General features: G+C 39.8%; 1 protein-coding gene across 9 annotated transcripts in view; it reads left to right on the forward strand.

Annotated features, from left to right (window-relative positions):
- The window catches only part of ARHGAP6 (Rho GTPase activating protein 6), a 291,817-nt gene that overhangs the window by 224,626 nt on the left and 51,316 nt on the right, over positions 1-15,875 (forward strand). For 8 of the 9 annotated variants that reach the window (XM_072348427.1, XM_072348452.1, XM_072348444.1 and 5 more), the window contains one exon: positions 11,750-11,909. In XM_072348427.1, coding sequence (XP_072204528.1) covers positions 11,771-11,909 — 139 coding nt within the window. In that variant the 5' untranslated portion in view covers positions 11,750-11,770. Of the gene's footprint in view, positions 1-339; positions 479-11,749; positions 11,910-15,875 lie in introns of those variants that run through there. The other variant, XM_072348467.1, reaches the window with a different exon arrangement.

Genomic DNA, 15,875 nt, shown 5'->3' on the forward strand with positions numbered 1-15,875 from the left:
AGCTTGTGCAGTTATAATCAGTTTTGAGTTTGTACAGCCATGTGGAAGAGGGATTTTTGAGGGGAGACATGCCCCTTCCTAACCACTCCTCATACTTGCTCAAAACATTTTCTCTGAAATAAGAAGTTGGGAAGTCAGTTGCAGATTGCCTGCCTCTGATGCACAGGCGCTGTGTGACACAGCTCTCAGCTGTGTTGGACTCCCAGCTTTCTTCTACGCAGAGAAAACAAAGAGATCCAATTTTCCCCCTAAGATTCATGACCGTAGGAGCCTTTGGCAGACAAAGGTATATGAGGAATCATAGCTGCTTCAGCTGGGTTCTTTCTTGGACACTGAGAGCACAATTTCAGGACAACTACATTGTTTTTACCTTAAGCTTATTTTGCAAAAAGTCATAGTTGGAGTCAAGCTCGTAATTCAGATCTGGTTTGATCAAGTACTGAAGGACGCTGAAGACACACGAGAACTTAGTTAATGGGTAAGAAAACTGAATAATCTTAAACATGATGTGGTAGAGATAAGTGGGTTGGAGAGCATGTGCTGAGTGTGATGTTCATTGCAATTTCTGGGGGGTTTTTGTTGTTTGGGGTTTTTTTGGTACTTTAGTGAAGTTTGAAGGAAATAGAACAGCTTTGCCTCTGGGGAAAGGACTGGCATTGCTTACCACTTGCCAGGCTCTGGAGCTCCATCAGCACATGGAGAACCCTCAAGTACTGTTTGAGACTAATTTCATTACCTTGCATGTTTTTGTAGTTAGAGGAATGAAACTGTGGAAGGAGAAGTGACATTACTTTTTCAAAACAAACTGCATAATTAGGCAGATTTGTATTTGACTGCCTTCATCAAGTGCAGCCTTGCCTTAAAGTCTGTGATGCTTGCTACGTTTATCGTGCTCTGTATTCTGCCTATGCAAAGGCTGTAACCCAGGCATCTGCAAGAAAACATGCTGGGGAGAGAGGCTTCTCAAAAACTGATGGGTTGACAGTTACAGCTGCTGCTCACTTACAGCTAGGTTCAGTTTGGCAAATAGCAGTTTCTGTAAGCATCAGGTTTTATGGATTTGACTGCGATGTTGCTGGATTTCTAAGTTTTGGTTAGCTGTGCTTAACTGAGTGGAGAATAAGAGCTGTTCATCTTCTGGCTCAGTCCATGAGGAGCTTGTAACTCTAGCAATTGTTTCTGTTTTTCATAACAGTGGGAACTTTATGGGCTATTTTTCCCTCTCTCTGTCCAAAATAAATGTGCTGCCTAAAAACAAAGACAGAAATTGCAGTCTTTGGCAGGCACGCGGTATGAACTTGGGGTACCTCAGGCCAGAGGGGCAGTTTACAAAATGCACCTTCCTGAGAATTGATGTTGCACCACAGTGGCTTTATTTGTGTGGATCCATTTTACATTTCTTGCTTTGGAAGAAATTTTTAACAAGCCTCCACCTTCATAGATAATAAAGCATCTATGCGCTTTTTAGTTGTTTTTCCAGGTACATACACTTAAATCATCAGTCTGATTTGCAGCTATATGTTCACTCAGAGCACTTTGTATAGTTCAAGTTCAACATTCAGACTCTTGAATGATATTTAATAGCATATCAGCAGATGCATGCGTGCAGCTGTGGTGCTTTGTTAATAAGAAATGATGCAGCAGTGCTTTTTGAATTTTCTGTACTTTCTGAACTCTTCCGTAGAGAACTGTTTGTGCAGGGTCTTTGAGAGAGCAATAGGAACACCAGAACAGCTGTCGATATGGATGGGAATTTGGTATCTTATGTATTATGTGTATAACAACCAAACCACCAAACACAACGCCAATAAACAGGTATAGATTGCCAGAGCATCTCAGCTGACTTGCCGGTGCAGACCTCTGCCAGAGTGCCCAACATGGGTGTTTAGGACAGGGCAGGGTTTGCATGTGTAAACACTCTAAAAGAGTGGGGTGATTATAAAGCAAAATGAGCAAAGCCACCCAATCTGATTGCTTACTTTCTACATGTTTGAAATGTGCCTGTCCTTGCCTCCAAGGCTTACACATACTGTGTCATTGGCACCTGTAGTGGTGTTAATAACACAAACTCATGACTCAAAGAAAATCTATGTAAGGGAAGGGCTTATGCAACATTTTTATTTCAGCATGGACTGGAAGCCAATAAGTAGATAATTGTGCCGTAATAACCTAGATAAGCAGAACCATTTTTGAACTGGAAGTGGGTAGTTTATTTGCACGTGGAGACAAACTTCAGTGAAATAACATACTCTCTCTGAGCAGCAGTGCGTGTTGAGGGCAGGCCCTGCTAGGTGTCCCCAAGCCAACTTTGAGAGCCATCCTTTCACTTCCTGTGCTTAGCAGGTCACTCCAGAGGGGCACAGCAGCCTTAGTTATGGGTATGTATGGAAGTGGAAGTGGATGCTGGAGCAGTCAGCAGCTTCCTGATGAGGAATGGGATGAGGGTGAAAGCCTGGGTCCTGCTTGTTCTCTAATCCAGTTGGTGCAGCCTTGGTCCTGATACCTCACTGTTTTAGCTTAACAGCTGAGAGCTCTCACTCTTGTGCTTCCAAAGGCAAATATTTGGGGATGGCTTGCATTTTGTTCCCATTGGCTTGTATCAACCTCCGCACCTCTCCTTTAGGTAGCAGTATGGCTTTCCAACCAGAGCTGGTATGAAGGTAATCTGGGAGGCTGTTCTGCATGCAACAAATTTAATTTTCCTTAGACCAAGAAATAATACTTACTTTCTGTAAGTAATGTTAGAGTTTATAGAAAATAGTAATTTGGACCACTTGAAACAATACAAATGGGGTTTTGTATTTAATTAAAGGCTTTGCTATTATTAGTCAAATCCCGGTCCTCGGAGCCTTGAGATTAATTATTTTATTTTTCTTTATAATGAGATTCTAGTTGTATGCTCGAGTCACATAATGCAATCTCTGTGTATCTTAAAAGCTCAAAATCCAGAAGGTAAACTAAAATACTTGTATCTTTATAAATCTTGTATATGATACTTGGTGTGATTTTTTTTTTAATCATTTGGAAATGATAACGTGTGCTTTCTCACACATTTCTTTCAAATAGTAAGTTAGGATTTTCCTTTTCTTTTTTACTGAGTATAATACAGATAGGTGCCACTCCTAGTCTGTTAAAAGCATTTACCACAGTCAAATTAATCCTTGTTACTGGATCCAGAAATAGCTAACTTATGTGCTGTACTAGCTGCAGTCCCAGGAAGAATCATCAAGGTTGGAAAACACCTCTAAGACCATCTAGTCCAGCCATCTACCTATCACTTTTATCTTCCACTAAGCCACGTCCCTCAGCACATCTAAAGGTTTCTTGAACGCCTCCAGGGCTGGTGACTCCACCATCTCCCTGGGCAGCCCATTCCAACACCTGATCACTCTCTCAGTGAAGAATTATTTCCTAATATCCAAGCTGAATCTCCCCTGACACAACTTGAAACCATTCCCTCCAGTCCTATCACTAATGACATGGGAGAGGAGCCCTATCTCCACCTCACCATATCCTCCTGTTAGGTAGTTGTAGATTCCTGTATCACCATTTAAAACAAGCCAAAAAGCAGAAGGTCCTGTGTTCCTTATTGCTTCACAGGAACATGGTTGTAATGCTTCAGGATTAATAAAGTTACAAATAGGATTTATGCTTATACTTGTTTAGTCTAGGTTGTTTAAATGTATTTCCCATATAATTTAGACCTTATATTTTCATGTTTTACATCAGCCTCATTAGGATTAGGAGAAAGAGCAGTATTTCATGTTTAGTAAGAGCTTAACAGAATGCTGGTCAAGCATTGGAATGGGCTGCTCGGAGTAGTGGTGGAGTCCTATCTCTAGAAGTATTTAAGAAATGTGAGTGTGACACTAAATAATACGTTTTAGCTGTGGGATTTGATAGGTCCGGCTGTTGGTTGACTTGATCTAGGAGACCTTTTCCAATCTAAATGATTCCTTGTATGCTTCTATGCATATGGTACGAATGGAAGTTCTGCAGTGCACTGGTGTGTGCAGCATGTCCTCTGGCTCCCAAGTCTGCAGAACTGAGCCAAAACTGTCCTGCAGATTGAGCCCATCTACTTATTGATTTGAGACAGAGGTAAACATCGACACAGCATATGACTTCTTGTTTTCCTTCCTATGCGAGTGAACACTGACCAGGAACAAGTTTGTGTTGGTAGCAGAGGGTGGAACAAGGTCTATTTAAGGCAACTTGGCCACTAAAAATAATACTCATGGAGCTATTGTATCTGATTTGGGGTCAGATTACATTAGCTTGCACAGTTCACATTATATCTGGTCAAGCAGGAAACTGTTCTTACACTTGAGAAATAAATTACAGCAACCTGTCAAAAAACAGTATGAGAACTGATGAAAGGGATGAATTTTATTACCTTAATCAGCACAGGCCATCCCAGATCTTTTGTGGTGAGGTGGCCGAAAACACTGTGGGATTTTCAGTATAGACATTTACTTTGGTTTCAAGCTGTATAGTTGCTGCAGCTTGTTACTGTACACATGCAACAACAGCAAAGCACAGCATGGCTTAACTCTCTTTTATTGACAGAAATACATATCAATATGTTCACACAAAGTCCAGTAGAACTTCAACTGCATTGAGAGTGTTTTAAGATGCTCTTGTCTCCATTTTGGCTACTCCACAAAAGCATTCAGACTCTTCTGGCTCTAATTATAATGCTTCTGGATGCATTCCTCCAAACATATTGATGTCCAGTGAAGCAAGGCATCCTGAAAATCTGATCTTGGTGTTTGTTTGGTTTTTTGATGCATTTTACTGGAGGTTCGTGTTCTGCATAGATAAAAGGTTTGGTACAGAGAGAATGTGCTAGGGATGAATGTTTTGCTAGGCGATACCTTTTTTACTTCAGTCACATACATTAACATCAGAAGAGGAATGAAATGCGTTTCCATTATACAAGGTTTTTTTGTGGTTTTTATTTTTATTTTTTTTTTAAGAGAATGCTATTAACTATTCTAAACATGAAACAGTATCCTGAGGCATTTGGCAAACTTGGAGAGGTTGATCCTAGAGGAACAGGAAATATTTTCCCCTTTATTTTAACAATTTTAATACTGCCGTGAAAACACGCTTATTCTTCCGCTCCCTGTTTATCCTTAGACTAAAGTTAGAAGGGCTTCTTTTTTCTTTTTTCTTTCTTTTTCTTTTTTTTTTCCCCCCACTCCCTGATAAATGGAAATTACCGTTTTGGAATTCTGAAGCATGTTGCTTTACCTGGGCACAGGCCCATGCTGTCTCACTCCATTGAATATTTCTGCTGGTGATGTGCATTCTGCCTGCCCTGTTGGGAGTGCCAGCCTGCCAGCACCAACCCCAAGTGTCCTGTTTTCCAGCTGACAGTCCACAGCCCTGGGAACAAGGCAGGATACAGCTCAGAATGAGGAAGTGCCTCTCCTTAGCAATGCCATGGTTATATTAATTGCCATTAAATAGCTTTGATACCTACAGTGCTGCTTAGTGAAGTGTGATCTTTTGCCAAAACTAATAGCTTTTTCTGCACATGCATTATTTAGCATGCGTAAGTATAACAGAGCTTGAGATAAGCTATCTCATGCAAGACTCCAAAGTGATACACAAGATCATCAAGCTGTACCTACTCTCTTCCTAGCAGAGACATTAATAATTTTTCCACTGATGTCAAGGGGAACAGGATGTCAACCTAGATAATGACGTTAATGAAGTCAGACTTTCTTAATGAAGATTAATTGTTGGGGGCTCTATGTTTTGTATGTCTGCCTTTGAATGCCTCAGTGTCACGCAGTAAGTCTTGTGCTCCTTCATATTTAATTACGTATTTAGAGATGCCATCTTGGTAATCTGAAAGGCAGATTCTGTATTCCTTTTCTCATACCAGCAGTCCCTTGGAGATAGCTGTTCTGATGTTTGCTGTGTTTGGAGAAACTGTAGCAGTCTAGGCTGCAGTGATTTGTAATGGGATCTAGAAAGAAATACACTGCCTGCTTTTGGAGATTCATTTGGAGATGGGATGGCAGAAAGAATGAGGTTGTTTCTCACCCATTTCATCCAGGTCTTTTCCAACTCTTGATTAATCCAGAGATGGCCTTAGTAAAGGATTAGGCATTTGTCCTTAACTGCATGTAATGCTGGATACTTTCTGTAGTTTATTCCCCCTTCCCCTTCATGCACTGCCAGGAGTTGTGCTTTGTACCCTGGCTTTAAATGAAGGAGTTTCAGTGAAAGGCTGTCAGATTCAAGCTTCTTCCTATCAACACTGACTGGAGAGAAGTGAGAAAGAGAGAGATTGTGTGTACAGACATCCAGATTGTGCTGGGGGAATATGAACTGTCAAAATCTGAGGGTTTATGGCTGAGGAGTGTGGGAGTTATTTTATAGAGAGTTGAAATGAATTACCAGAGTAAGTGAGAGGCTTATGAAGAAGTAACTACACACAGTTTCATGAAGCTTAGGGTAGTAATTAAGCAAACAAAATTAAGACATTTTTGCCGTATTATTGCAATACAATCTGCTTGCATGTGAAATATTGAACTTACTTACAGTGGAGATGTATCTAGCTATAAACACATGGTTAAGTGTTGCTAAGGTAAGAGAAAAAACAAGGAAGCATAATTGGTTTTAGTCTTAGTGGTTTCAAATGGGCTTCAGCAAAAGACTAATGAAAAGTAGACAGCTAATCTGATAATGGTATTTACCTAAATGAGTACAGTCTAAAGTCATTAACATTGACAATAATGCAGTAAGATAAAAATTGCTTTCTGCATCTTGCATTAAAATACTGTATTATCTAAAACTGCCATGTGTGAGGGGTTCCTATTTCCTACCCCGTGCACAATCCACATTGCTCACGAAGGCTTAAAGCTCCATAGTAATCAAAAGAGGTAATGGCCAATGTGTTTGTTATCTACATTCAGGATTCCTTTCAGTGTTTGTCAGCCCATTTCTGTACTGTACAAAGGATAGAAGAACAAGACTTCTCTACAACACAACTGAAATACTCTGTTTTGAAGGCTCACAGGAAAGATGTAACGCAAGAGTAGCTTACAGATGCCTAGGAGTAATTTAAGAGAACAGTGTTGCTGAAGTCAAGATGTACCACACGGGTTTATTTCAGGGCCACTGGACACCCAACCCCTAAAGAAAACATTTGTAAAAATATCAGTAAAGCTGCAGTCTGTAACTTCTTAAAAAGTGTTTATGACGGTGAACAAGAAATATGGGAAAAGTGGACAGATTTTTCAAAGGCAAAAGATGCAGTTAATCATTCATCCCCTCTGCTGAGTCATCTGCTCTGGTATTTTAGATACATGCCTGATAAGTGAACTGCTCAGTTCTGAGGAGGAAAGATGTTAGATGTTAATGGGAAAGCCAGAGAGAAAAATGCAAATGTGAGGGAAAAGAAGTGACTGGTTGGCAGAAGCAACTGGAAAAGGCTTTTAGTCTGGTTAAGGTTTTGTAAAAGTCAATTATGAAAGCACTCTCACAATTAGCAGTTTGTGCCTATCAGGGTGATCACTTCATCCCAGAGCAATATTTCTGTTTACAGTCTTTTCTGCTGTTTATTTTTCTTCTTGATGATGAAGGAACCACTTACAGACCATGTTCTAATGAGTCCTACAGTCTAAACACAGAAAAAGCTGAGTATGTATGTTTGAACACATATGCAGGGCACAGACTTCAAAAAACAAATCCCCTGACTTGGTGCTTAAAAATCTTCTGTTCCTCTTAAGCTTCTGCAAGGATATATGTCAGGCTGTTAGTTGAACGCGGCTGATGAAGCGTGCCTCCTCAGAGAGAGAAACAGAGAATGTTCTCTTTGTCTATCCTGCCCTTTTCCTCCTACAGTTGTCCCAAATAGTACAGAATAGCTTTACGCAATTGGGATATTTGTAAGTGCACTTGTACCCCTTCCCAAAGGTATCTTGACTTTTCTGGACCTCTCCCAAGCCTGGTTGATGTTGCAGAAATTCGCTGGCTGCATGCAAAAATTCCTCAGTGCATTAGAAGGGAGGTGAAGCTTTTAAGTTACCTTTTGTCCCAGAAAGCATAAGAGTCTGTGAGTAGATTAAGACGTAAAATATTGTACTTTGGCTCATAGAATAATGATATTTATTTGCCAAGTAAAACAGAATTTTTCAAGGAAATGTTTCTGCAGCCTCTGCTTCAACAGATTAGGAGATTCCTCTGGCCCTAACACATGATCTTCCAAAAATATTTCAGTTAATTACTCATGTGTTCCATTAGCACAGTAAAACCCTATGTTAATGTGACCTAGCAGAGATCTTATCAAACACATCAAGTAAAAAAGAAAAATGCCTTATGTAGTGCAGAGACTGGGCAGTGTGATTCCAAGTTCTTTATTGCTGCTTAACAAGCTGTTGTGGAATTCGAGGATGCATCCGACCATTTTTAGCCAACAAGGGCCAAGCTGGTGAGTGCCAGAGGTGTTTGGGGAGCTTACAGACTGACAGAATGAAAATCTTGGTTGAGAGGGGCAATCTTCATCTGGTGTGGGACTTTCTTCTTTCTCTTGGTTGTAAACCTTTGACATGTTAATTTTTATTTATTTTTATATTTTTTAAGGGAGAGATGAGATGTAGCCATAATAAGGTAAAATTAGCTTGAGTAGGATTGCTAAGCCAGTGCTGAGCTGGCTGATTTGCTCATATAAAGCAGCAGAGCTCTGCAGAGAGGCTTGCTATGGTGTCAAAAGCAGAACACTGATGCCAGTAAATGTTGTCTCTTGGAGTTAAAGTTGTGTGGCTGAGCTCAACAACTGAGCTGTGGCATTGCAGTGGTGCAGCTTGCTGCCTGCAGTTACACAGCTAGCTCTGAGGTGAGGCAGAGGATGCAACTACCTCCAGAATTAGGTTTGCCTATGTTGATTTTTATAAAAAAATAACAATAATTCATGTGTCCATGCATAATTCTGGTAAAGGGGGTATGTATTTAACTTGTGATAGTTCCTAAAAGTCCTATATACCTCCTTGATTTTTGTGCAGGAAAGAGGATATGATCTAAAAACTTTCCAGTCTTAATAAGCTGTTACCTCACAATTCTCTATTTTTCATTCCTTCCCATTTCAAAATATAAACGTCCCAGTTATGCCTGCCATAATAAATGTATATCCGTGGTACTTTTGTTTATGAAAATGCTCATGTAAGAGAAATAGATAAGATAAAATCCAGAAAAATCTATCCCAAAGGCCTGTAGTTCTCTCTTCTTACCATCTTGACTGTAGAACATTTTGTACGTGAGATGTTCATGGGGATTGAGTTGCATATTTCTGTACTTGTAAAGTTTTTTCTTCTGTATTATCATGATTGGAAAGGAATTAGTTTCTTGGTATACATTGTCTGATGGTGGATTCTGTTCTTGATCACTTTTAACTATAAATGACAACGGCTTTTTCAAAAATGTAAACATTTACTTGCAGTTTTGTAAAACAGGTTTATATGAATCTTTCTGCTTTGGTTTCACTCAAGTTAAGCTAGTCAGCTTGGCTTACATCACCTTGCAAACCTTTCATTAGAGACCACTCAGTCTAGCAAGTCAGCAGTGGAGAAGTGGAAGAGCAAAAAAAGGAAAAGCAAAAAACTAAATTCCAGTGGTCAAATCCTGGGCTAGTGCAAAAGTTTGCATATGTGATACAGTTAAATATACATATCAAAAAATATTGGGCGAAGTACATTCGTTTAGCATTTAGATACAGTGTTGTTCAGATCAAGGTGACAGCTTCATCTGTCATGATTGCCTAACAACTTGCAAAAAGTTTTTACAATAATAAAAGCTTCTTGAGGAACTCAGACACATTTCATGGGTTACAAGAAAAGGCTTTCAATGCATTGTTCCTTTCAGCTACGTTGCTAGATGGTGCTGCATATTTGTGATGTTCTTGTCTCTCATACATGTGAATGCATGTGCAGTCATAGCTATGTACAGAATCACAGAATCACTGAATTGTAGGGGTTGGAAGGGACCTCTAGAGATCATCGAGTCCAACCCCCCTTCAAAGGAGGCCCCCTACAGCAGGCTGCACAAGTAGGCTTGCAGATGGGTCTTGAATGTCTCTAGGGAAGGAGTATCCACAACCTACCTGGGCAGACTGCTCTAGTGCTCTGTCCCTTCACTGTGAAGAAGTCCCTTCACATATTGGTGTGGAACTTCTCATGCTCCAGTTTTTGGCCACTTCCCCTTGTCCTGTCCCCACAGACCACTGAAAAGAGGTTGGCCATGTATCTTTAACTCCCATGCTTAAGATACTTATTTATAAACATTAATCAGACTCCCTCTGAGTCTTCTTTTCTTGAGGCTTAACAGACCCCGATCACTCAGCCTTTCCTCAAAGGGGAGATGCTCCAGGCCCTTTATCACCCTTGTGGCCCTCTGCTGGGCTCTCTCCAGGAGATACTTGTCTTTCTTGTACATATGTAGATACATATATACGATACATAGATACGTTGTCACAATATGATACGGAAACACATACTTAAAGATTTTTCCATACAATAGGATGCAGAGCAACTGAATAAAGTCAGATTTTACTGATCTTCATAGTGAGGACTGCCAGCCAGTGTCAGCTGTCATCCTTTGACTCCAGATATGTGTGCAGAACAGACGATATGTAAGTGGTGGTGAAAAATGAGCATGGAGCAAAGCATGTTGAAGTTTAAACTAAAAATAGGTACTTACAAATGAGAATGAAGTTTGTAGTGTTGAAGGGCAGGCTGATGGATTTGTCTTTACACCTCAGCTGATGTAAAACAGAGTTCTTCCATTATCTGCATCAACGTCAAGTTATACCTGCTGACATGTTTGATGTTTATTTTTTAATATGGTTAGAGGGAAAAGCAAATTCTTCTTTTTCTCCTTGTAGAAAAATGTGTTCTCTAATTATGCTTTGATGAATTCTAAAGTTCTTGTTTCAAGTTTGTTGACAGTCTTTCAGCTTCTCTCTGAGCTTGTACTTCTGTTAGACTGATGATTATTTCACCTGATCTAAATACTAGCTATGAGAATGGCTTTTTATATATGTCATCACATGTGGGTGATAAAACTTACAAAGCTTTTGATTTTATTTCCAAACATAATTGATACCTTACAGAGATGCAGCATATCTCGTATTCTTTTATTGTATAAATTGTAGTGCATATGTTATAATGGGTTTTCAGAAATGTAAAAGAAATTATCCTTCAGTCAATCTTGCTTTAACCACAGTCACATTGTAAGGAGAGGGTAGGATGTATTGGAAAAGAAAATTACTCACTGAACAGCTTTGGGGAGTGGGATTAGCAAACTGGAGGAGAAAAGATGCATGTTATCCTTGGGCCTATAGATACATCCATGTCTATGTATCCACGTCTCTGACTGAATATGCATTGAAGGGAATGAAGTGACAATGAACTGCTGTACAAAAACCCAAGCTGGGAAAAGCAGACAAGGTTTTTTTTTCCTGCTTTTTGCTCTGGGTTACTGGAATCCAAATGTTTTTGCAACAATACTTGCTTAAATGTTTTCAGGCAAAATTGACTTTGTTTTGCATGTCTGTAATCCTTTTAAGGAATGTTAGTCTTAGGAAAACAAAGATATTTGAAAGGTTAGAGAAGTCCAGGAAAATGGCCTTTTAGAAAAGAGGACATGCATTGTTCCTTGCAGTAATAAGAGATAGTTATGTTTATTAATTTGTGCATACCCTATGATGCTTCATATTTTTCCATTTGATTTCCTGTAGGGTGATTTCACTTGGAACAGCATGTCAGGGCGCAGCGTTCGGCTGAAGTCAGTTCCCGTTCAGAGTCTCTCAGAGCTGGAGCGCGCTCGGCTGCAGGAAGTGGCTTTTTATCAGCTGCAGCAGGAGTATGACCTGGGATGTCAGATTACTATCCCCAAAGGTAAGTGCATGATAAACCATCTCTGTTTAGATTGCTAAACCCCCTCTTCATACACCACTGACTTCATATCTCAGTAATAAACAGGGGAAAATAGCACACTGTTTACTCCACAGACTTTGTCTTCTGCATCACTTTTTGTTTAAATGCCGTAACTACAAAAATGACTAGTAATGGTGTTTGTTGTGTCCAACTTAAGCCACTGGTGGTGGGACCATAAGGTCAAGGGCAGAGACCTTCAGAGCAGATAACCTAAATCAGACCTATTCATGCTGGGATCCCCTGATACTCAGTTGAAAGAAAAAGGTTTTTCTTGCGCTTAGTCATATCCAAAAGCATATATCTGACTATGTTAGATAGATCATTCCCTGTAAGTGTTTTCTTTTAGCTCTCGATTGGCTCTGAACAAAGGCAGACATCTTCCAAATCAAATAAAGTGAATCATAGCCAAGTTTTCCTAAAGAAAGTAGTCTTATAACTTTCCTAAAGTTATAGAGATCAGTTGGGTTGCCTCTTGGCTTCCTCTTCTCCATACTAGACAGTCGAAGTGTCCTCAACCTCTGCTCACAGGACATGCTTTCCAAACTTGTTACCAACTTTGTTGTCATCCTCTGTACATTTTCCAGTAATTTAGCACCCTTTTTGTGTTGAGGATTGCAGAACTGCACACAATACTCAAGATGAGGCTGCACCAATACTAAATATTTGTTCCAGATTACCTAATCTAGTGGTTCACAACCCTGCCTACGGCAGGGGGATTGGAACTAGATGATGTTTCAGGTCCTTTCTAAACCAAGCCATTCTGTGATAGTATGAGAATCACCTTTTTGACCAGCTGGCTGTGCTGTGTTTAATGCCCCCAAAAATGAGATTTGATCCTTGGCTGCCAGGGCACACTGCTGTTGGATGCTGAGCCTGCTGTCACCAGCATGTTCAGATTCCTTTCTACTGGGCTTCTTCCTCGTGACTCATCTCCTAGTCCGTACCTGTGTCAGGCATTTCTCTATCCCAGGTGCAGAAATGAGTGCTTAACTCCATTAAACTTCATGATAGTCCTGATTGCCTGTTGCTGCAGTGTATGTAGATTCCTCTGCAAGGCTTTTCATCGCTCCAAAGTCAACAGCACCCCCAAGTTTAGTCCTAGGAATGCATTCCACACCTGCATTCAGGTCACTGATAAAAATGTTGGTTGTAGAATACTTCAGTTTAGACCCTTTGCGGAGACAATTCAGATGTCCTCTTCATGTTCCCATCACTCCTGAATGATGTGCATAAGTATGTTAAGAGGGGAGAGGTTGCCATCCAGTTGATTTGCTAATGTCGCAGAGTGGTGCAAATGGAAATTTTCAAGTTTCAACAGTGTGAAAACTTGCTCAGTCATTCCAGGCATGCAGAGTACAAGTAACATAAAACTCAGACACAGCTATTTGTATCCCATGTTAAAACTGGACTGAAGGTCATTAAAGGTTTTCTGTAAAAACAAAGCAAAGCAAACCAATCAAATAATCAAAACACAGAAACAATAACTATAACAAACAAAGAAAAGGTGATGTGTTGGGCCAAGTCACAGGAAGAACTTGTATAGTATGTTTGAGAGAGTTGAGGGAGCTGTCTAGGACTGGAGAGATCCATGTATAGGAAGATGTGCTCTACAGTTCTCTTCTGATTGAGCGAATGTTGTCTGAAAACATTCAGGAGCAGAGGTTAGTAGAATAATCTCTTTACTAGAAAACATAGAAAGCATTTTAAAATGTTGGGATTCTTTGAGGTTCTCTGACTGTTCTTCAAAAGCTACAAATGAGTGACTCTAGAACAGGGCCAGCTGAGCATTTGCTTTATGCAAGCATTTGAGAAATTACTTCTACTGGCACAAGTACTGTGGAAAGTAAAACCCTGCTGTTCTTGGGTAACAAGTGTTTGTGCCAAGCATGCTTGCATGGAGGTTAAGTCTGAGTACAGAAGCATCTGCCTTATGTTTACAGTCGCAATAACATCATGTCATATCACTACTGATAGCTTCATAATGTTTCAGTTCTGCCATGCTTAGAAGGCCACTTTGTTATAGCAAGTGCAGTTAGCCTTTTAGGGCTCATCTGGCCATTCGCACAGTAGGAGTGGAATGCATGCAATGTAATACCTGGTATGTAATCCCTCTGCTTGTAATTTGTAATGCAGCCATTACCCTTAATAAAACACACTACTAACATTTGTAACTTAAATATCCTGTGGTCACATAGAGAGGACCATTTCTGACATGAGTTTTAACTAGCATGTTATTTAAAATACATAAGGTTGGACTTCGGTAAGCAATTAGAATGAATTTAAAAACAATGACTCTTTGTGAGTTTGTATGTATGACAGGGCTACTTCAAATTTGGTTTTTTGTTCTCTTGTTTTTCTACCTCAAACCTGTCTTTCTTTTTCTGGAATAAACATATTTTTCAGTTCCATGGCTTGCCTCCATCTGCTAGTGATAACTATACCACAAATCATTCGCACTCTCTCAAGGTTAATGTGTTAATTTGAAGGGTTAACAATTCCAAGCAGAGCATTAGTTTCTTTACTAATGCAGTTATTCCGTGAAATGTTTTTAATTTGCTGTCTGATGTTCTAAATAAATTTGTGCTGCAACTTATTTGCAGTCACTGTTTAGAATATACTATGCCTTTCTTATTTCAAGGAGGTAGAATCTTTCTAGTAGAAGAAAGGAAAGAAGGCAATGCAGTTCACTTTATGTATCTGCTTATGTCTTTCTGACTTACCATTTCTGTGTGTATTTTTCTGCCTGTAGTGAGAAAAAGGAACCTTTTAAAGCATGTCTACACAAGAAAACAACAACTTTGTAACTCAAGTCTTATATCTTTTTTTCAAGATAAAACAAGTATGAAAGAGGAAGATAACTTCTTTCCTTCCCTTTGTTCTTAAGCTCCAGGTACCTCTTGTGCTGAGGAAGTAATGAATGAGGTTTGTTTGGAGCAATTTCCACAACAGGTATTTAGGAAATACTTCTACAATAACAATTTTCTTCACTGAGCCCCTAAGAGCCTCTTGTTTGTATTTGTGAGCACTGGTAGGCCCTGCTAGGGCCTTACCAGTTACAGTAAATGAGGAGCTAGGACATCAACCCTCACTCAACTTGGCAGGGGAGATTCAGGCTGGACATTAGGAAATATTACTTCTCAGGAAGGGTGATCAAGCACTGGAATGGACTGCCCAGGGAGGCAGTGGAGTCACTGACCCTGGGGGTGTTCAAGGAAAGACTGGATGTTGTGTTGAGGGATGTGATTTAGTGGGAGCTATTGGTAATAGGTGAATGGTTGAACTGGATGATCTTCTAGGTCTTTTCCAACCTTGGTGATTCTATCTGTTTGAACTGAAATGTCCCTCAAATACCATAGTAAGAATATCAGCTGAAGAAGTGGCTCAATTTGTGGCTATGTTTTTCTTATCTTTGTAATAGTTTGTATTGAACGTGTGGATCTGCCAGCATTAGCTTGCAGAGTTGAGGATGCTTCTCGTCCATTCCTAATGCCCATTCTTAAGTGGATATCACCTTTGTAGTGACTGCTGAAGATGGAGAAGGAGAAGATAGTGAAAGGCCTCAGCACAACCAGGAGCTGGAGAGGGTTCTTATACTAAAGAAGTTGTTGGACTAGTCAGTTTTAAGGCATTGCACAGAGGGAGAGAAAAGCTCTGATGTAGAAAAAAAGAGTTCTCCTTTATTTTTCAAAAGGGAAAAGAAAGGAAAAGTTATGCTGATTTTTTCTATGAAAGTTCGGAAATGCTGCCTTAACATGGATAGAGTAGAATTTGAATCAGCAAGGGGTAAATATTATCTAGGTTGTACATAAGCCTTCACAGAATCTCACTCTTTTTGTGATTAGATATTTTTGGTCCTATCTTTTTAAATCATTTCAGGACAGAATTTCAATGTGATGAAGTGGACTGAGGATCTTTTTCATGTGTACC

This window comes from Excalfactoria chinensis, chromosome 1, assembly GCF_039878825.1.
Source record: "Excalfactoria chinensis isolate bCotChi1 chromosome 1, bCotChi1.hap2, whole genome shotgun sequence".
NCBI classification, from domain to species: domain Eukaryota; kingdom Metazoa; phylum Chordata; class Aves; order Galliformes; family Phasianidae; genus Excalfactoria; species Excalfactoria chinensis.